The following is a 21,360-nucleotide window of genomic DNA, read 5'->3' as shown; positions in this document are numbered from 1 at the left end:
AGAAAACAATAACTAAAATTAAAATGACTTGCTTTACCGGGCTAGGTACTCAATAATTAAAATAAGGGAGAGACCTGGAAGAAACCCAGAAGAAAACGTCTACCATGGAACAGCCCCGTGGCATGGACAGGCCAAGCAATGCTCTCAGAACAAAGTCCTCGGTGGAAGGTGCTGATCCATGAAGCTCTGGAGGGATGAGAGGAGGTTCCTTGCCTTTACTGGCCCTCCGGTTCATTCTGCCCTGTGTTCCCCTCCCCCTCAATTCCAGTTTAAGAAGGAGAATTTTGAAATTCTAAAACTGGAGCATACACGGTTTGCCTTGGTTTCAGTTCATTTCCTTCATTGCATCTCCTCTTCTACCCGCACGCACATCCCGATGTGCATGCACATGTTGATCAAACATTTATGGATGCTGCACAAAAGGAGTCTTGACCACATCTGCAATCGCATCTCATTTACGGTCCTGCAGCATTTTATCAATCGACACATGTGCCTATCAGTAAAGCATCACACAAAAGAATCTTGATGCAACCATGTGAACAATCATGTCAAAATGGCCTTTTTGGTAGTGTTTTTATCAATGTGCACAGGTAAGCTAGAGGAAGGATATGCTATTAAGGAATGAAAAACTATAATGATTGTGCATGCTCTCTACAAAAATTGGCAATAAAAAGAGAGAGAATTCTGAAGACTTCAGTGCCACTTGGGAAGCAAGATGGAGTAGAATTTCAGAAGCATCCCTAGGAAGCAAGAAGGTGATTTGGACATCTTTCTTTTTCATTACATCTCTTTTTAAAAATCGCATGTGCCTCAGGATAAAAAAGGTTGGGGAATAGTTTTAAATCACCCCCAGTTGATTCCTCAGAGGAATCACTGTAGTCATCTTGCAGTGAAGGCCACCTCGCTACAAACAGCTTCCTATATTGTTCAATGCACCAGCTAATATGCTCTATGCTTACTTGGCCCATCCTTGGGTACTTTTAATATATCCCCTTCTTTCTGCAAAGAAGTAAAGGACCAATATTCCCAGCATGGAGGAAAAGGAGAACCCTGTAAACAGGGGAGGGGAGGGAGTGCATACAATTGACCAGCGAAATGGTACTGTTATGCAACCCTTTAAGAGCGGGGAAAGTCATCCTTTGAGGAATTTAATGGTGAGGTTTTTGTGTCACCCTGTGGGTTTCACACTCTCCACTGAGAACTGAGTCATCGCCTTTGCAGATGGGTAGGTCAGGGTCCACATCCGGCCAGTTCTCACCTGCTATGCCCGGCCAAAACAGGCAGGTCTGTGTGTGCTGCCCAGTGGATTCTGCCAGTAGTACGGCAGTTGCTAAGCAGATTCACCCTGAACTGCTGCTGCTGCCAGGAGTTTCCTAGACTTCTCTCCTAGAAGTCCAGCCAGGCAGCTCTTCAGGCCACTTAACAGCACTGTGCCAAGCTTGGAGTGTGTCCACACGAATCTCTTTGGATGTGGCAGCTGCTTTCTCAAAGTCAAATCTCTTCTGCCCAAGCTAATACCTTCCGTTAAATCCTACACAACCCAAGGATTTCAATTTTCCAGACCAGCAAGCGCAGGAGCATGCTCCAGCTAAGGGCTGGGTGGTTCCCTCAGACTTTCTGCCAGGCGTCAGGAAGAGCATCAACATCCACTCTTCCTGGAAAGCTGTGTCCAGGACAACAATCAGACCGGATGGGCAGAGTGGGAGGAACGGAGGGCCGCTCAGCCGGGATAGGAGACGTCTTTGCTGCAAACCCTGCTGGAGTGAGTGGGACATTTACGATGGAGATGGGAGAGCCCTGCTGGATCACTAAGCCCTTGGCTTCCCCACTTGAGGTCCCCAGATTTTGTTGGACTAGATAAGAACATCAGAACAGCCCTGCTGGATCAGGCCCAAGGAGGCCTATCTAGTCCAGCAGCATCCTTTTCCCCACAGTGGCCCACCAGATGCCTCTAGGAAGCCCACAGGCAAGAGGTGAGGGCATACCCTCTCTCCTGCTGTTGCTTGCTCCCCTGCAACTGGTATTGAGAGGCATCTTGCCTCTGAGGCTGGAGGTCGCCTATAGCCATCAAGACTAAATAAGAACATCACCTGCTCCTATCATCCCCTGCAATTTCTGGCTGGGCATGATGGGAGTTGCAGTCCAACAACATCTAGGGACCCAAGTCTGAGAACCCCTGCTATATGTTCCAAGGCCAAATGCTTGTGCATACCACTTGCAGAGAGAGGAGCAATGGCAAGAGGCAGCTGTTGGCTTCAAGCCCTACTGGTGGGCTTCCCAGAAGCCCATAGGAAGGAAGCTGCCTTATGTCAGACCCTTGGTCCCTTTAGATCAGTATTGCCTACCCATACTGGCAGCAGCTTCTCCAAGGCTGCAGGCACTCAGCCCTATCTGCAGATGCTGCTAGCAGAGGGGGAACTGGAACCTTCTGTACGCAAGCATGCAAATGCTCTTCCCAGGGCAGCCCCATCCCCTGAGGGGAATCTCTCACAGTGCTCACACATGTAGGCTCCCATTCAAATGCAAACCAGGGCAGACCCTGCTTAGCAGAGGGCAATTCATGCTTGCTCCCACAAGACCTGGGTGGCTGTAGTTAGAAACAGGCTGCTGGCTTGAATGGACCTTTGGCCTCATGCAGCAGGGCACGTCTTATGCTGCTAGCTAATGCCCTCGTCACAGTTCCATGCATGCACTTTCATGGCCTAGCTTCAGAAATTGATCCAACGAGCATCCGGAGAAGAGCTCAGAGGCTTACCAGAGAGGCCTGCGTGCTTGGTAGCAACCTTCCTGACACCCCACCGATAAATATATTCTATTTAAGCATGAGGGGTTTATGACTTAAAGGTCAAGCAGGTGTTTCTGGTTGTCAGATTTTCATCATGACGGCTTAGCGGATGGCATGTGAAATGTGGCTTAGAGACACAGAGGATCACAGTGTAGCTGTCAAGGCACAAAATCTATTTGCGATCTGGACATGCCTGGCACTCCTCGCGCTAGCTGAGTGCATCGCAAATAGGCGTGGACTTGGTGCTCTTGTCTTCACTTTTACAAGGCAAGGAAACCTTAGTGCAGTGGGCTCGGGAGTAGATTTTTTTTTCCCCTTTAAGCAAAACAAACGTTGCTCAGCTGCAACAATCCAATGCCAAAAATTAAACTCAAGCAAGCCTTTGACCTTCACCTGCTCCTCCAGGAGGCCAGCATGGGGTAGCTGCATTCTAACTGGACGAGGGGTGTCTCCCCAAAGCAATCCAACTCCCTGAATAGCTGACAAATGGAGGAATAAAGGGATCGTATCTAGCAGGGGGTCCAGTGTCTAGACCAGGGATTCTCAGTGTTCGGTCCCCAGACATTATTGGACTTCAGTTTCCATAACCCCCAACCAAAGGCCACTGGGGTTGGGGATTATGGGAGCTGAAGTCCAAAAACATCTGGGGACCCAATGTTGAGAATCCCTGGTCTAGAGCAGGGCTGCACCACTTCGTCCCTCCTGCAGATGTTGGACTCCAGCTCCCATCATCCCTGAGTAGTGGCCACTGTGGATAGGGATGATGGGTGTTAAAGTCCAACCACAGCTGGAGGCCAAAACTGTCCAGCCTGGTCTACAGGCTGCACACAAGCAAGACAGCTAGTGTTGTGAAGTGTACAGAGCCCCGAGCCTGGCTGCAAACGCCTGCTCCACCATGAGACTGTAGGAGAAGAACAGTCATCCGACTCCCATTCACAGAGCAAAGCCAGTTTGGGGAGAGTTCAGCCAAGTGAGGGGCCTGGAGACAGTTCTCTGAGTGTGAAGTACAACAAGGATTTATTTAGAAGTTACAAAAGGGTGGGAAAGCGGAGCTTAAGGCTGAAAGGGGAGAAAGACTAAACAAGCAGCCAACTCTGGAGAGACAAAATGGAGACTAACCCTGGAAGAACAAAGAGGGGAGGAGTCCAGCACTTTCATCCATGACCCTAAAACCCCCCAGTGGCCACTATGAGACATTGCAGCTGAGAGCTGATGCTGCCAGGGTCCTAGCTCTAACAGACACTTGCTGGAGAGCCTGGCTGTTACCAACAAGAAAACCCAAGCCTTCTCCAACATGACGGAAGGTGCCTGCCCACCTACCCACCCACCCATCTGCTTGGATGGCAGGAACCCTTTGCCCTCATGGGCGGGTGCTTCTTGTTATCCAAGCGGATGGGTGGCTGGGTAGGTGGGCAAGCACCTTCCATATTCCAAGCGGGTGGCTAGGGGTGTGTCCGAACCGGTCCGGCGGCCATTCTAAAGAATGGCCGAACTGCCAGACCGGTTTGGCCCTGGCTGGTTCGGGTCCGGGTGGGGGGTATTGCTTTAAGGGTGGGGAGGGCTTACTTACCCCTTCCGCCTGTTTGCCCCCTCCAGCGCCCGTATTCAACAGAATAACGGGGCGCTGGAAACCAGCCCCCATCCGCCGCCCCCCCCCCCCCGCCGCGGGCAGATTTGGCCAAAAACTAAAGGTACAAATGCCGCCGCTGTCGCCCACCAGCCCTCCCTCCCTCCCAGCTGCCCGCCCGCCCGCCCGAGTCCTCACCCAATCTCTTTGAAAAAAACGAGAGGAGCTAGCGAACAAAGCTCCTCTCGTTAGGGAGTCCTGTAGCATACTGAAGAAGCTTTGCACGCACCGCAAAGCACGCCGACCGCCGGAGTCCCGGTCTACCCGCCGGGAAAAGGCCGGGTAGACCGGGCCTCCGATCGCCGGAGGCCCGGTCTACCCGGCCTTTTCCCGGTGGGTAGACCGGGCCTCCAGCGGTCGGCGTGCTTTGTGGCGCGCGCATGCGCGCGTGTGCAAAGCTTCTTCAGTATGCTACAGGACTCCCTAACAAGAGGAGCTTTGTTCGCTAGCTCCTCTCGTTTTTTTCAAAAAGATCGGCTGAGGACTCGGGCGGGTGGGCGGGCAGCTGGGAGGGAGGGAGGGCTGGCGGGTGGTGGCGGCGGCATTTGTACCTTTAGTTTTTGGCCAAATCTGCCCGCAGCGGGGGGGGCAGTGGGGGCGGCTGGTTTCCAGCACCCCGTTATTCTGTTGAATACGGGCGCTGGAGGGGACAAAGAGGCGGGAGGGGTAAGTAAGCCCTCCCCACCCTTAAAGTAAGGCCCCCCTTCGGTGCCGGTCCGGACTGCTCCGGACTGTGCACATCCCTACGGGTGGCTGGGTGGTCCCCGTCTTCTGAGCAAGTGAGCAGTTGGGTGGTCCCTGTCACCCTCCCATGTGCCCGCTTGTCCGCACTGCTCTGCTGCCGCCTTTGCCTTCCTCTCCTGTCGCCGTCAGCTGCTTCTGGACAGCTGGCTTGCCACAGTGCATTGTGATGACCAGAAGCAGCTAGCGACGACAAAAAGAGGCAACGTGGGGAGCAAGTAGGCAGCTGGTGGAGGGACAGGGATAAGGAGCGCCCACTTGCTTGCCCACTTGCTCAGATGATGGGAGCTGCACCCGTGCACCGCAGGGGTGTGGTCACCCACAGGTGTGAAGAGGGCAAGTGTTGCTTGCATTTCGCCTGTTGCCCCCTGCTTTAGTGACCGGGCTGCCCCTGTGGACATGTTGAGGGCATTAAACCCAGCAGACATCCCATGCCATTTCTCCCTGACCACACTGGCCCCAGCGACCAGCAGCCCCAGACACACTGCTGATAGGAGGGAAGGGAGAGAAGGGATCCGTATGGGTGGGCCAAAGGGCTGCATCACACCACCTCCGTGTGTGCTCTGGGCCCGTCACAGGTCCAGCACTGCAGAGAGCATGCTTGCATCACATCATGCTGTATCTGTCCACTGTACTCACATACAGTGTCCCAGCATTGTGCTCTGAAGCCCTGCCCCCACACTGATGTGCTCATAGGCTCCAACACCACCACCACCACCACCACCCAAATGCTGTTCAGTTACAGAGTTTGCAGAGAAAAATGATTCCCTCATGGACAGATTCCTCCTATGATTGGAAATGCCAGAGGAAAACTGGCATGCCAGTCACTGGAAGAACCTGTCCAGGAGTTCAACACTGCTTTCTGCAGCCATGCTTCCAGACCCATCTGCCCAGAGACCGGGCTCTGGGGTGATTAACCCGGGAACACTTTGCACCAAGTTACCTTTTTTAAAGAACACCTGATCAGTGCTGGATTTAGGCACAAGCTAAGGAGGGCCTCATATTACGAGGGGCCTCTGAATACAAACAAACGACTAGATTTCAAGTTTCACATCACATATTTTCATTTAGAGGTATTTGTAATGCAAATTGGCTTCTTGCAAGATAGCTGTTTTTGTTAGATTATGAGGCATGAGATTGTGTGTCAGCACAAGCTGCTTACAGCTTGTGCTGACACAGAGACGGGTGCCTAGTGTGCCCGTCCCCTGGGAGAATCTCCCAGCGCTCTGTGCTTGGTGCACAGTGCACTTTGGGGTTCTCGGAGGCTGGGACAAGAAGTCCCGGCTTCTGTTTACCCGTGTTGCCGGGAATCATCCACACCGCTCCCAGCAGCACTGGTTGTGCAGGTGTGCCACAGGGGCCAGAGCAGATGTCTGGGCGAAGGTAAGTTGACCCCTGTTTGCCCCACTGCCTGCTCGACCACACATTCATGGACACATGCAGTCGTGGGAATAGTCCCTATTAGATTTTCACTGAATTTTTGCCAAGTAAAAATAAAGTTTTATTATTTCTATTTTCATTGTCCTTTTTGTTAGAATAATAATTTTAACTCTCATCAAAAAACCTTTATTGCGCAAAAAGAAATTAAAGATGGTATTGATTGATCGATTGATTGATTAAGTGCCATGAAGTCGGTGTCATCTCCTAGTGACTACATAGATAGATTCTCTCCAGGATGATCTGTCTTGTATACAAAAATTAAAATAAAAGGCGTTTCAGTGTAACACACCATAATCATTTAAACAAACAGACATGCACAGATAAAAAGCCCCTCTGTTCCCCAGCTGTTAAATTCTATGGACCTGGTAAAGTTCTGTTCCGTGACTGGCGGAGAGATAATGGGGGAGGGGGGGGGAGGTAATCACCTGATTTTTCTCAAAGGCTAATGAACCTAATAGCATCAGACAGTGCCTCCCCAGGCATTAATATCTGGTCTCAATTCCTCTATAAATAATTCTTCCTTTATTTTCCTTTTTTGTAAACTCTTTTCAATCTCCCAAACAGATATTTTAGTAGGCACTATTTTACTTTTATGTTTTTTTCTCTTATGCATTGACCAAGGTTTTGTTCTCTGTGTACAATGCCCCATATCTGCTAGATCTTCTTTATATCTATCTTTCAGTGGAGTACCAGATTCTCCAATATAGAACGAAGTACAACCTAAGCACTGAATCTTATATATTCCACCTTTCTTCCCACAATTTCCTTCCCCCGTTCACAAATCTTACGAAGCATTATTCATAGAGGAACGGAGACCAGATACTAGCGCTCGGGATACACTCACTGATGCTATTAGGTTCATTAGCTTTTGAGAAAATCAGGTGATTCCCTTTATTCTCCCCCCCACCCACCCCCGTCCTTCCCTCATTATCCCTCCACCAGTCACAGAACAGAATGTTCTCAGGTCTATGGAATTTAACAGCTGGGGAACAGAGGAGGTTTTTATCTGTCTGCATCTGTTTGTTTAACTGATGATGGTGTGTTACACCGAAACATCTTTCGTTTTATTTCTTGTATACCATCTTTAAGTTTGACTTTGTTTAGGGCCCAGTATATCATAATCCAGACCTGAACACAGTGTTTTTCAGGGAAGCCCATTCAAACCTTAACTGCACATTATCAAGTGTAGGGTAATGTTCATGCAGGTGTGAACCAGCCCTAAGCCAGAAGTTATTCTTCTTCCTCTGCTTATGCAGGGTCTCCTCTGCTTTACCTGCTGTTACTACTACAATGATGAATATCTATATACCACTCTTCAACCAAAGTTCTCAAAGTGGTTTACATAGAAAAATAAATAATACATCAATAAGATGGTCCCCTATCCCCAAAGGGCTCACAGTCTGAAAATAAACATAAGGCAGATACCATCAACAGCCATTGGAGGGATGCTGTGTGTGGGTTGGATAGGGCCAGTTGCTCTCCCCCTGGCAAATATAAGAGCATCACCACTTAAAAAGGGGGTATTCAGAGGTTTATTAGGCTGTATCCAAAGGTTTCATTCCCATAGAGGAAGGGAATTTTGGATTCAATCCATTCCCTCAAAGTTTTTTGATATGCTGTTTTACAGCTCTGTTGTTTTATTGTTCTGCCATATTAATTCTTATTGATAGTTAGCCTTGCTGGGGAGCCTATCTGGGGACATAGCAATGGGACAGATATTTAATTAATTTGTTTAGAGTGTGAGTGTGTGTGTTTAAAACAAAGATTCCAGCTTCGAGGGAGTGCAGACATTTGCTACTGGCTTGAATGCTAATTTTGTAAGCAGAATTTTAACACTGAGACGGGTTCATCAAATGCTTAGAAACCCATCCACTGAACTCAACAAAGATGCCATAATAATCCATTTCAAGTCCACCATGCAGATTTACATCACCATGTGAATCTGAAAATCATGAGGTCAACGAGTTTGAAAATGTTTGGGATGATTTTTCTGCTTTTGTACATGAGCTCTAGTTTTATACCAAGGTGCATTTGCTAAATGGCAAACACCTCACTGCCAGTGTGCACAAACAGAGGAGCACGGAGCACCCCACCACCACCACCACCACCACAGACACACACAAGCACTGAGGTGGGGGGCTCTTTCCTGGGAGCCTGTGCAGAGATCCTAGCTGGAGAAGCCTTCCAGAGCACACCCCTCCTCACTGTGCCCTGCCCTCTGGACCCAGCATTCTGCTGCCTACCACATACAGGCCTAGTTTAATCTAGCCACTATGAGCCTCCGAATTCTTCCTTGGTCCTTTGGTGGTGCTACGACGACAACTCACTGGCTCCAGAAATGACCATTCTCCGCTAAGCAGAAACCCGTGGGATCTCTCTTTGTCAGAAGAGTTGGTACCATGCAGGTGCCCCGAGAGGGATTTCCAGCCATAAGGGGCAAGGAACTACTGACTATAAATCCATATTCTTGGGAGGTACAGGATAGTATTGCCAAAGATTCGGTAATGCCCTCCTGCTAGGGTTGCCAGCTAGGGACCTTTATAGAGGGCATGCAACCATTTTGGGGGACAAAATTGTTTTCTTGCATTAGGAGGAACAGAGATTAGTTTGGGGACCAAACAACTTTTTAAAAATGTTTATCATGGGGAGAGCAACTGGCCCTATCCAGTCCCAGGACTGCATTCCTTCAAAGGCTGATGCTGGTGTTACCTTGCATTTCTTTTAAGATTGTGAGTCCTTTGGGGACAGGAGAGCATCTTATTGTTTCTTTGAAAACTACTATTAAATCTTCTCTTGAAAAGCTGTATATAAATGTTTGTAGTTGTAGAGAGCAGCAAGCAAGTGGGAGACTGTGCATGCACCGCTGCAGCAGTATTCAAAGAGTCTGACTCGATAGCTAGCTGGCTGCCCTTCCTCGAGCCAAGAAGTGAAGTTGCTGGCCTGGCTGGAGAAAGCAGGCTGGGTGACCCGTGGGGGAGGAAGGCAGAGGACCGTGTGTGAGGTAAATCCAACCAGGAGATGACACAGGGGCCTTGAGAACTCTGCACCTAGACAGCAGACTGAGCAGACACACAGCTCACCTGGTCATCAGCTTCATGGTGGTGAGCCGTATGTATTCTCAGATTATCCAATTTTTATCAAAATAGGCACAGATAATACCAATAGACACATGCAAATGTTATGCAAGGTGGAGACATTTTTGATGAAAAGCATCCTCTATTACCCCTTTTTGAGTGATGGATATTGACATTTTTCATCATCTGGACCTGGCAACCCAACTTCCCGCACCTCTTGGAAAACCGGCAGAATCTTTGTTGGATATGCTCAGACTACTGCATTGGCTCCCAATCCATTTCCTACACACCGTCAAGTGTGTAGAATGCTCTCCTGGAGGCCCACCTGGCACATACTTGATGTCTTTGGTCACTAGGCAAAGATCTCTACATTTTAGTGTTCATGCTTGGCTTTGTGGTCTTAATGTTATTCTTCTTTATACCTCTTCTCTTGCATTAGTTTATTGCTGCTTTTGCACTGCTTTCTATTGATTGAATTTTGGTACTGAAGAGCAGCATCAATGTTCTTAATTTAAAAATAAAATAAAAATCCCAGCCCTATCTTTTAAGCAAGCAGGAATTCTTTGGGTAGCTGAGAGTGGTAAACATGGACACAACGAGTCCAGTCTGGGATGTAGTGGGTATACCAGCTATATCACACATGTGCTCGGTGCCAAAGTCCAGGGCCTGCATAGCTCTTGGGGACCCCCAAATCCTCTTTAGTCTATCCTGGGTGGCATGGTTACCCAGCGGAGCATGACGATGCTTAATTTGCAAGGGTGGGTGGGGGCTCCTAAGGCCTTTAGGTCCAGGCTCCAAAATTACCTAGGTGCATCTCTGGCTCCTCTAAGCAAATAACCACAGGGTTCTCCAACTTCTTTGACTACAGCTCCCATCACCCCAGCCACATCATCTGGGGAGCCAGGTCTGAGAGCCCCTGAAGTAGTAACCCCTTCCGGGTTCAATCTGCAGAGTGGAAGCTGTTAAGAGTCACTCCTGTCTGCACCCGAAGCCACAGACTGGGAGTTGGTTAACATGTCACACTCCCAGGCAAAGTTATTTTTAAGTACTGTAAATCTCCTGCTATTATTCTGCGGGTTGATGTAGTGAGCCATGTCATTTTGAAAGGAAATACATAACAGTATATTAAAGAAATCATGGATCTTCTCATTCATGTTTAAAACAAATTTATTACGACGAAAGAATAGTGCAAATTTATTATGATGATTTAAGGCTCTGAGCACTCGAGCTAAAAATGCCTCCTGATAAATAATTTTCCCTTGGAAAAACACAGCAAATTAATATAGTTTACCATTTCCAAAGTTTTTTTAAAAAATGTATGTGAAAAGCCTTAAATCAACAAAGCGCTGGGTAAGTTTAGTGGACCTCAGCTGGAGTTTAGCCTTGTGTCCCAGAACTGGAGAAAAAGGGAAAAGAGTGGAAAACCCAGTGTTTCCCCTCTGTGCTCTTCAAGCACACTCGGAGCCCTTTCTCATGATTGAGAGGCTTTGAGGGTGGGCAGTGGGGAAGGCAGCAGAAACTCCCTTTCCCCACAGAGGAACCACGTGGAGTTGCTGGGCGTGCAAATCGTACACCCAGATGGTCTACAGCTGCCACAGACAGCATGGAGGTGTGGGGGGTCAGGGCGCATTGTCCCACAATGCACCGCGTGGGTGCCCATCAGTGTTTCCATGCCAGCTGAAAGCAGCCGGTGCTGACACATGGTCAACTGCATGGGGGTAGAGGAGCACTCACTCCCTTAACCTGGTTTGAGAGCCTGGCTTCTTAACCGGGTTTGCCACCCTTGCACTGAGAAAACATGCAGCCAGTGGGAAAGAAGGGCCCACCAGGATGGGGCTGGGACGTGGGCCTGTTGTGCCAGGGTTGGCCCTGCAAAGACCTACCACTGGTTGAGCGCCCCACTGTTAGTAGCTTCTCCATAAAGGCTCTTCATTCACTCACACCCTTCATCCCAGGCAATCAATGTAAAACTGACCTAAGGAATTTGCTGCTACAAAATGCATTGATGATCACTGCCTTGGATGGCTTTAAAAAGTGGTTAGACCAGAAATTCTCAGCCTTGGGTCCCCTGATGTTGTTGTACAACTCCTATCATCCCAGTCACAATGGCCAACGGCGACATCATCTGGGGACCCATGGGTTATAGAAAATTTATGGATGAGCATTCATTGTGATGGCAAAAGAACCTTCATTTTCAGAAGAAGACACACAGCGAGGGAAATCTCTTCCCTTCAAGTTCTGCATGTTTCCCAACAGCATCTGTTGGCCATGATGGGGGAAAGGTGTTGGACTAGGTGAGTCCAACTCCTAGCCATAACATTTTGTATTAACCGTAACAACTAGGAACAGAGGTCCATGTGCAGAGGCTTCTGAATCTCAGTTGCTTGCGGTATGGGCGGGGGGAGAAGGGGAGGGCAAATGCTTTTCAGCCCCACTTGGGAGTTTGCTGGAGGCATCAGATTGGTCACTCTGGGCAGGAGAAGGCTAGACTAGATGACTCTGTCTGTTCATCTGGCCACTGTGAGAAGCAAACAGGTTGGTCTGCATGAGCAGGGCTCTTCCTATGCGAGTCCCAAGGAATAGGTATAGGCAGATATATTAGAGAAATGCAGGAAGCACAGCCGAAAACAGGGGTCCCCAGCACTGGGTCCCCAGATGTGGAACTGGAACTGCAAGCCCTGTCCAAGATATTCTGGCCCCCCTGTAGGTGGGAGGTGTCAGATAATGCCAGAAAGGCTGGGAAGAGAGAGGCCCACAGACAGACAGGGGGGATATAGGGAGAAGGCAGACACAGCTCTCCGACTCTACCTTGGCTCCTGTAAGCACCCCCTTTGGGCAGCAGGACAGACATGCAAAGGAAGCAGGGGTGTGGGGTTCCTATGACAAGAAGCTCTCTTGGCCAGTGCTTGTTTCTCTCTTCTCTTTTTTCCATTCCATTTTGCACCTCTCAGATGTATTCTTTTTCTGGAACAAGCACACAATTCTCTTCCCATCTATAATTACTGTATGCCACAATGGGGAAAATCCAGCCAGAGATAAACATTTTCACTCACCTGAGTGAAAGTGTTATTAAGCACTGCCGCCCTGCCCCCCCCCCCCGAAATGCATGGAAGTCAAAGTGCATGGATTAAAGTGAGAGAATGGGTTACCGATGGGAAACAAAGGCAGGTGAGCAGCTTGAATCCAACGGTGGCATTGCCTAGCAGCCTTATTGGGGCAGAGCCAGTAAATTAACTGTACACATGAGGTTAGCCTTGCAATGCAGCCTCTCTGTGTGTGTCTGTGTAGATGTTAGTTTCTCTCCCCTCCCTGCAGAAGCCCATTACACAATCAGGAATAGGTCCGTGAGGGCTGTGCAGCTCTCATGACCATTATCCTGGATGCAGAAAGAGCTTCGCAGGGAGGGGAGAGAAGTGAACATCTTCCCTCCCTCCCTGCTGCATTGTAAGGCAAGCCTTGCATGTAGTTAATTGACTGCTTCCTTGCAAGGACAGAGCTCTTACTGTGCCCTGGTCAGGTTGCGGGGCGTGCCAGCCGCTGGATTAGAGCTACTCGTCAGCTTCCAGCTTTGGTTCACTCCCAAGAGACTTGCCTCTCCCGCGTGCAGCAGCACTTTGAGGAATGGCCTTAACTCTGCTTTGTCAATGGCTTGTGGATACAGATATCGGAGCAAACCACAGTTAGCACACACGGTGGGTTGCAAACCAGCTTCAATCTATGCATGGGCACCCTGGTGGGCAGCCTTTGCAAAGCACAGCTTGTGAGTTGACATGGGCTCAACGAAGCCACAGCTAGGCATTATGTCGAGTTGACCCTGGGTGGCAGGACAGATCTCTGGGTCCTCTTCCTATACTCAAGCCATTGCTTGAAGCTGTAGCCATGAAGCAACAAGCATTTGTGAACTAGCCCTCAGGCACAACAATATCTCAGACACTGGGCTGGTTTTTGTTCTGTGTTGGTGTGTGGTTATACTTCTTCAATTGGTTTGTAATCCCAAATTACAGAACACTTGCTTCAAACTTCCTCCTCCTTTGAACTGAAGAACCCTCACATTTACCAGCTTATCATCCGTCCAGGTAAGTAACACAGCTTCATCAATCAGTTGTGCTTTGAACATTTGTGTCCGAAGAAGAACTCTGTGTAATGCAGATATCTGCCTCCAGCATTTCGAGCATTATTTGGTTTAAAATTGCTCTTGTGACTTTATTAAGCAGGGCCAACAGAGCTATTAAAGTTGCGATGCACTTTAGAACATTTCAAAATACCTGCTGATTTTGTTCTGTCCACAAAGAGAAACATCCCGGTATACCACAGTGGATAAGAAATAAAGCTCAGACAGATAAGGGAAAAATCCACCTTGATAATTTATTAAATTAAAACATCACACATGTTTATATTTAAAGAGCCAATCAAGTTTAAGGTAGTACTGATCAAGCAGGACCATGACGTTGTATGGGGTGTGTTTGTGCAATTGTTTTACAGACCCATTGCTTACAAAGTGCATGTGGGGACAGGGGACCACAGAAACATAAAAGTGGAGGCACCAAGAGACCACTGGGGCAGAGCCACAACCCCACCCCCACCCCGAGACACACCCCGAGAGTCCTTCCTCTTTCAGGGCGCCTCCCTCTCCCTCTGCCCCCACTTCATGCTTTCAGCTATTGGAGTTTAAATTCAAATGGACAGCACCAGGAGACTTCTTTGGTTAGTTTAATTTTTGATTCTCTTCTGTTGTTTCAGTAGACGGAAAAATAATTCCTGTCTCTAACTACAACCCCTGATTTCTGTCCTTTTCTATTTGACAGCCATTGATTTTTTCCCCCCTCCAAGGCCATAAATGTTTTTAATAACTTCAACTTCATAATGCCTTGTGGCAAAATACCTTTTGCTTGCAATGGCTACTAAACAGTGCTTGCACAATCCTGCAACGAGGTCTGCACAGGAAGAATTCAAAACTTAGTTTCTGGAGGATACGGAATATGAGGGGGGTTAATGGGAGTTAAATAGAGAACGCCACCCTGTGCTACATTGTGGAGAATGTGCACATGCAAGCAGCTGGAAAAGGGGACTTTGCCAGTTGTCCAGTGAACACGAAGACTCTCCAAATACCATGGTGCAAATTCCATGTCTTTATGGCTCACGTGGAAATTGCGCAGTCACTGTCCGTATTTCCCAGTTAGATCTTATGCAAGGGCACTAGCTGTGCAAAATACATCTCTAACATCATTTGAAGGATGGACTGAGCAGTGCAGACCAAGGGTCTGAAATTGTGGTCTTCCTGCAGATGCTGGCCTACAACTCCCATCATCCCTGGCTACTGGGCATTGTGGCTGCGGATGATGGGAGCTGTAGTCCAACAATAGCTGGAGGGCTACAGTTTGAGAACCCTGGTGTGTATACAATTCCTTGTTAACACTGTTAATATGTGCACACTCACTGTTTTCCGTTCAACCCCCATTAACCACCACACATAGATCAAAAACCACCTCCCTGACTCTTTGCAGAACCCACTCTGGGGCATTTGGAGCACCTACACACAAGACCTCTTGGCCCCAATCCTGATTACAATTTTTTAAAGTGCCTCGCAGACAGATATTTCCTATGAGTGAATTTTAGCCATTATAGATAGAGTTTAAAGTCGAACCCTGGACTATGCCCCTTTCAAGAGACATCGATGACCAAAGTACAATTTGACACAAAAATCAACAGCACTAATCCAACCTGTTTATCAAGAGCTTTATCGAAAATCCTAGATTCAATATTAAGAGAGGTTAAATATTGGCACCGACTAAGAACCGGAGACAAAAAAATCACTCTGGAATGTAAATCCGAAGGCACCTTTTGCGGTTTGAACGGATGTCTTTTTAAAAAGGCAGGCAGAATGACAGGTGGCCTGGAGAAGACCAGACAGGAAAGGCAAGTTGCTGGGACTCATTCCCCAAGAGGGATGGTCTAGAAATGGGATTATAAAAAGGAACCCTGTTGGTTATACTGGCTTCCTCGCCTCTGCCTAGCTCCTATGTTAAGCTGAATTCCTATGCCCAAGTGGCAGAAATGTGAAAAAATAGCCATTGGAGTTGGGGGACAAAGGCATGCAGCCCAAAGACAACGCTGGCTCATCAAATGAAGCACAACATCAGCAACAAGCAGGAGAAAGGAAAACAGAAGAAGCCCTCTCCGTGCAGAGAGGGATGTGAATTGAGCCAAGACTCAGAAATCAGTCAATCAATGAGTGATACCTGAAGAGGACCCAAATCTGTAAAACGGTCAAGAGTTCAGCATTTCCTATTTTGCCCTGTAATGTCATCATATAAAGGAGGGCCTATTGTACAAGTTAGCCTTGGCAAGCTAGAACATAACCTGATTAAAAACACACAAGCACACAACTGAGCCCTTGGAAGTAGTGTGACTGCCCAGGGAAGCCCTGAGGACACCACTTTGGGATGCTTAAAGGGATGCCAAGTTGTCGTCCTCTTGCCCCCAGCCCCCCCTGAGCCAATGGATGATGCGCCCCTTGCCTTAGTCAACAGAACATCTCAAGGGACTCCTTCCCAGCCCATCATTGGCCACTGGTGGGTTGATGCATGTGTGGAGAGCAGCAACATCAAATCAAAACCAATGGGTCACCTCAGAGTCGCCTTCTCTGAACAACCCATCCAGAAGTAGTAGGAACTCTCTGATGGCGCTGCCTTTCTCCTGCACAAGAGGAGTTATTTCAGAGCTGTGTTTCTAGGAACTGATGCCAGTGGCTAGTGATAGTCTGATAAAATATGAGCACTGCATTCTGCAGGAAGTGACAGTTGGTCCTGCACTCTGCAGTCATTTTTACCAATTCCACATGTGCGTGGTGTCTTTTTTAAAAAAAACACACAATTGAGCGCATGCAAAGCTGCAGGCGGGGGTGTGTGCACCTTTTTGAACAAACTGAAATAGATACGGCATGAATAATTAAAGCCAGAGGGAGGCAGATGCAAAAAGCGGTGGCTGGAAATAATGACTGATTTGTCTTTATTTACAACATTGAGAAGCAGGCAGGGCATCAAAAAGAGTCCACAGCGCAGAACACACTTTAGGAACTGGTCTTGTCCTGCAACTCCAGTATTTGTATACAGAAGGTGGGGGCGGGGGAAGTTAAGCAGTTTTGCTTGCTAGGATGTCTAAAGTGGTTAAGACTGGAAAGCAGCTAGGGCGTGCTCCCCATGCCCAATACACCAGGAGTGGGAGGGGATTGCTGGAAGGGCAGCAAGCAAGCACCAGCTGTATGCCCTTCTCCCTCCCCTCCCTGCCATGGTTTCATCTCTGGGACACCCTGCTTACCCCACCCCAGCCGCCTGGGCAAGCAGCCCGCCTGAGAGACCAGAGGATACCGCGGGGGGCAGGCTTGCTGCCCTTCCAGCTCATCGGTACTGGCCACTACTGCAAGACACCCTTCATTATTATTATTATTATTATTTTTCTAAGACACATTTTGTAAGGAATTCATGAACTGTGAAACATTTGTTAGTGTTGAGAAGAGCTGCATGTTATCTTTCTTAAAAACAGTCTAATGGTGCAATGTGGAATGTGATGGAGGATTTCAGAAATTGCATATGTAGCACCCTCAGTTTAGCAGGAGGCTTTTAAAATGGAAAATGATGTCGCTGGGGAGCGGGGGAGGGTGCAGGTCTGGCAAACTGGTTTTCACAGCTAAAAAATAAAAATAAAAATCCATAATGAAATACTAATCCTCTCCACAATGGCATGAATTCGTTTTCCTTTAAAAATTACACCTTGTAACAGCACATGAAAGGAGCCCAGGGAATGATCCACTCACACACTGGTCGGCCTATTCCAAAGGATGCTTTTCGGACATGATCTGGAAGTTGGGCAGGGGCCTATTGTGTTAGTTTTCTAAGGGGCAGTTAGGAGACAATCACTCGTCAATCAAATAATTTAAAACCAATACGCTGACATGTAAACATGGCCCATGTCAGAACGGGAAGGAAGGTCCTTGGATCTGCCAGGAAGGCTGCAAGAGCTGGGCCATCAAATGAAAAAGATCTCCTCCAGAATCCGACTCTCTTCGAGTTCAGCGGCCCCGTTTCTGGCAGCAGGAGGGCTCCGACTCCAGCCAGGTTGTCTGCGGGTTGCACTTTGGGGCGCAAGCCCCTTGCTGTGGCTGCGACTTTCAGTGTAGTGCTGTGGCTGCTGGAGCCCTGGGCAGATTGCTTCCACCAGGTCAAAGAGAGAGGCCTCATATCTGGAGAGAGAGAAAGAGAGAGAGAGAGGAGGGTGAGGGGAAATGTTCCTCAACAAGGAGTTGTGGTTGAATATCCCACAGTTCAAAATTTAAAGGGCCAGAAAGGAATCTGATCATTCTAACCTCTACACAGAGAGAAGAGAGAGCACAGCTCCCAAATCAGTCTACACAGCACTGGAATAGAGTGTGGGATGGGTGCTGTCTGGCCTCCTAATTCTGCAGTAGTGTGCATAGATACATCTATATTTTGCATAATTTCAGCTACTGCTACGACAACTATTTCACATTTACTGGATGTCCAAGAGTTTATCAGCTAAACAGACCCAATCACTGGGAGTGGCTCTGGTCCTTTTTCGGGGGAAGGGTCCAGAAGGTGTTGCTGGGGGGCTGCTGCTTGGCTCCTTGGCTTGTGAGGTCCCACAGGGTCTGTCTTGTCCCCCATGCTGTTTAACATCTACATGAAACTTTTGAAAGAGGTAATCCGTGGCTTGGACTGAATTGTCAGAAATATGCAGATGACACTCAGCTCTATCTTTCCTTGTCACCTGATCCAAACTGACCCTAACCCTCCAAAACTGCCTGGAGCTGGCTAGCCACTACTCTCTCAATCACCTTGCCCAACCATGGGAGACTGGAGTCCGGCCTATAACTATCCATCACTGAGGGATATAGGAAAGGCTTCTTAAGAAGTGGTCTAATGATTGCCTCCTTCAAACAAGGAGGCATCCTACGCTCTCTCAGTGATGAGTTAATGATATTAACTAGGCCATCTCCAACAATTTCCCTGCTAGATAGAAGCAGCCAAGCTGGGCAAGGATCCAGAGAACAATTGGTAGGCCGCACTGCCCCAAGCAGCTTGTCCATGTCATCAGGCATCACAGATTGAAACTGATACAATCTAATACTGCAAGAGGGATTGCTGGACACCACCTTCATAGGCTCTGCAAAAACAATGGAGTTTTGGTACACAAGAGATTACAAGAGAATACAAGAGATTTCGTCCGCAAAGAATGCATTAAAAGCATCACAGCAGAACATAGTCTCCAGGGATTGGTTCGAAATGAAAGGAGCCTGAATCAAACTCCTCACAACCTGGGACAGTTCTGCTGAACGTGAAGCTGCAGAAGCAATGCATGCAGACCAAAATTGGTTTTTTGCCTCATGTACTGGCTCTGAATGAACCTTCAAATTGGCTCTAGGCTGTGTCTTGTTGATTTCAAACTGAGTTCTCCTCCACTTGCACTCCAGTCACCTTCCTTGCTGCTTCAGCCCCCGCAACTCCTCTATATACCAAGGGGCCACTTTTAAAGCAGGTCGGAAGGGACTCTTAGGAGCGATCACGTCTACTGTCCTGATGAGTTTCCTATTCCAGGTTCCCATCAGGTCACTGACAGAATCATTGGCAGCACCAACATTAAAACCCACCAAGGCTTTTTGGAATCCTACTGGGTCCAGCAGCCATCTTGGGTGGACCATCTTAATAGGTCCTCCACTCCTGCAGGGCTGGGTTGTAGCTGTGAAACCAACCTTAACCAGGTAGTGGTCAATCCATGACAATGGGGAAACCACAGCAACCCCCACCAATGGAAGACCCCCCCTGATCCGAACAAAAGACCAAATCGAGTTTGTGGCTGGCACAATGAGTTGGTCCTGAAACTAGTTGGGATAGGGCCATAGCTGTCATGGCCACTATGAACTCTTGAGCCGCACCACACAAGTCAGCCTCACAGTGGATATTGAAGTCCCCCAGCACTAAGAGTCTTGGTGACTCCAACACCAACTCCGTCAGCTCAGTTAGGGAGTCAGTTGGGCAGAGGGGTTGAGCAGAATCCCCAATCTATCCCGAGTTCCCAGCCTCAGAAATACACACTCAGTATAAGTCAGCTGTCTCACAGGGGCCCTGGCAAGGGAAATGGTATTCTTATGGGACTCAGCCACTCCACCACCACCCACGTCCCCTAGCCTGCTCCATAACAGAGTAGCCTGGTGGGAGAAGTAGGGCCCAAACTGGGCCACTAGCCTCCCACATCCAGGTCTCAGTTATACAAGCCAGGTCGGCTCCCTCATCCATGATGAAGTCATGGATTATTTCGGTCTTATTCTGAACTCACCTGGCTTTGCAGAGGAGCAAAGCTAGGTTCTGTGGGTAGTTGGAACTGCTCCCCGAGGCCAGAGAGCTGAAAGGGCAGCCGGAAGTGGAAACAGTTACTAAATTACTGGTTTCCCTTCACCCACCACTGAAGGGGCACAGAAGGGATTGAGGAGGATGAGCTTGCCTGGACGGACTCTGCTCTTGATTCCATATTTGCAAACTAACTTTCCCCCTTAAAGTTGCTTTTTATACCTCTCAAGGCAATTATACAAAGTACTGGAAGTACTGGAGAAATATGATCCCAACAAATTAATAGGAGATCAACATCACATCAGGCGGGGAATGCAATGGCAAAGATGCAAAAACATTAATCAACCTGTCTTGTAAATGCTGAACACAGACGTGAACAAGGCCATAAAGCCTATGCTGTGCGGGAACTAAAACGGGGATAAACGCGAAGTCATTCATGGCAGTTACTGCCAGGAGGAAAGAGAGCCTGCCTGTTAACATGCAGTCAGGGTCAGCCCTGACCTGTCAACCAGCGCAGGATCAGACCGAGGAAAAGATCTGAGCTTGGAGGAATGATCTGAACATTCCTCCAAGGACAGAATTGTATCACTATCTCAAAGCATCTCAGTTGGTTTTGCTGCTAATTTGAACATGAGTACCACACCAAAAGCTGCAGAGATGTGGCTCCCCACCCAGAACTGTGGGTTCTTTTTTACTCTCGAGTTCCTGAACTGGGAGCTGCACCCCTGAACCCATGATGGGTCTGATGCAGGATGCCAAAAAGAGGGAGAGATCCCTTAAGTAGCCAGGATTAGGGCAGATGGGTGAAAAACAGTGACTCCGGGAATGGGGGCAAAGATCCAAGTTCACCGCTCTGTTTGTTTTAGGGTCCTGATGATGAAGGATTGTGGGCAGGCAATGGTCAGGAAGAAGAAGGGAAGCGGCATCGAACTCTGTCCACATCGCGGTGGGCAGACCTGCCTCCTTAATGCTGTACTACCCTTTGTACAAGAAGCCCCAGAAATGATGACCATCATGGAAAGAGCAATGCAGATGGCACCAGCTCCTCACGCAATTTCCCGATGTAGAAAACTGCTAGTCTGGTTGCATCCTGTCCATCAGAGATTAGGTTGCGGCGGGGGGGGGGGGGGGGTTGGGGAGAAGATGCCGCGTGCAGGCTTAGCAAACGTGCCATGCCTGGGTGTTGGCAGCAAACCACCTTGGAGTTAATGTCTCCAAGTTTATCTAAGTTTTACAGCATTTCTGCTATCGGGGAAAATTAAATGATTTGGCAGATTACAAGAGCAGCAAATATAGCAAAGATTATTCAAAAGACCAGGCATTGGAAATCAG

At 48.4% G+C, this 21,360-nt stretch overlaps 1 protein-coding gene and 1 long non-coding RNA gene across 9 annotated transcripts in view; one reads left to right on the top strand and one right to left on the bottom strand.

Annotated features, from left to right (window-relative positions):
- Positions 1–11,834: 11,834 nt before the first annotated feature.
- LOC128346292 (uncharacterized) lies at positions 11,835–21,025 on the top strand. The gene is made up of 3 exons (XR_008316878.1): positions 11,835–11,961; positions 13,672–13,743; positions 20,895–21,025. It is a non-coding gene; the product is annotated as an uncharacterized LOC128346292 (long non-coding RNA).
- KIAA1328 (KIAA1328 ortholog) overlaps positions 14,008–21,360 on the bottom strand; it is a 290,833-nt gene continuing 283,480 nt past the window's right edge. For all 8 annotated transcript variants that reach the window (XM_053299433.1, XM_053299432.1, XM_053299440.1 and 5 more), the window contains one exon: positions 14,008–17,906. In XM_053299433.1, coding sequence (XP_053155408.1) covers positions 17,693–17,906 — 214 coding nt within the window. In that variant the 3' untranslated portion in view covers positions 14,008–17,692. The remainder of the gene's footprint in view (positions 17,907–21,360) is intronic.

This window comes from Hemicordylus capensis, chromosome 2 (assembly GCF_027244095.1).
Source record: "Hemicordylus capensis ecotype Gifberg chromosome 2, rHemCap1.1.pri, whole genome shotgun sequence".
In the NCBI taxonomy this organism is placed as follows: domain Eukaryota; kingdom Metazoa; phylum Chordata; class Lepidosauria; order Squamata; family Cordylidae; genus Hemicordylus; species Hemicordylus capensis.
This window is presented reverse-complemented; position numbering and strand designations above follow the sequence as displayed.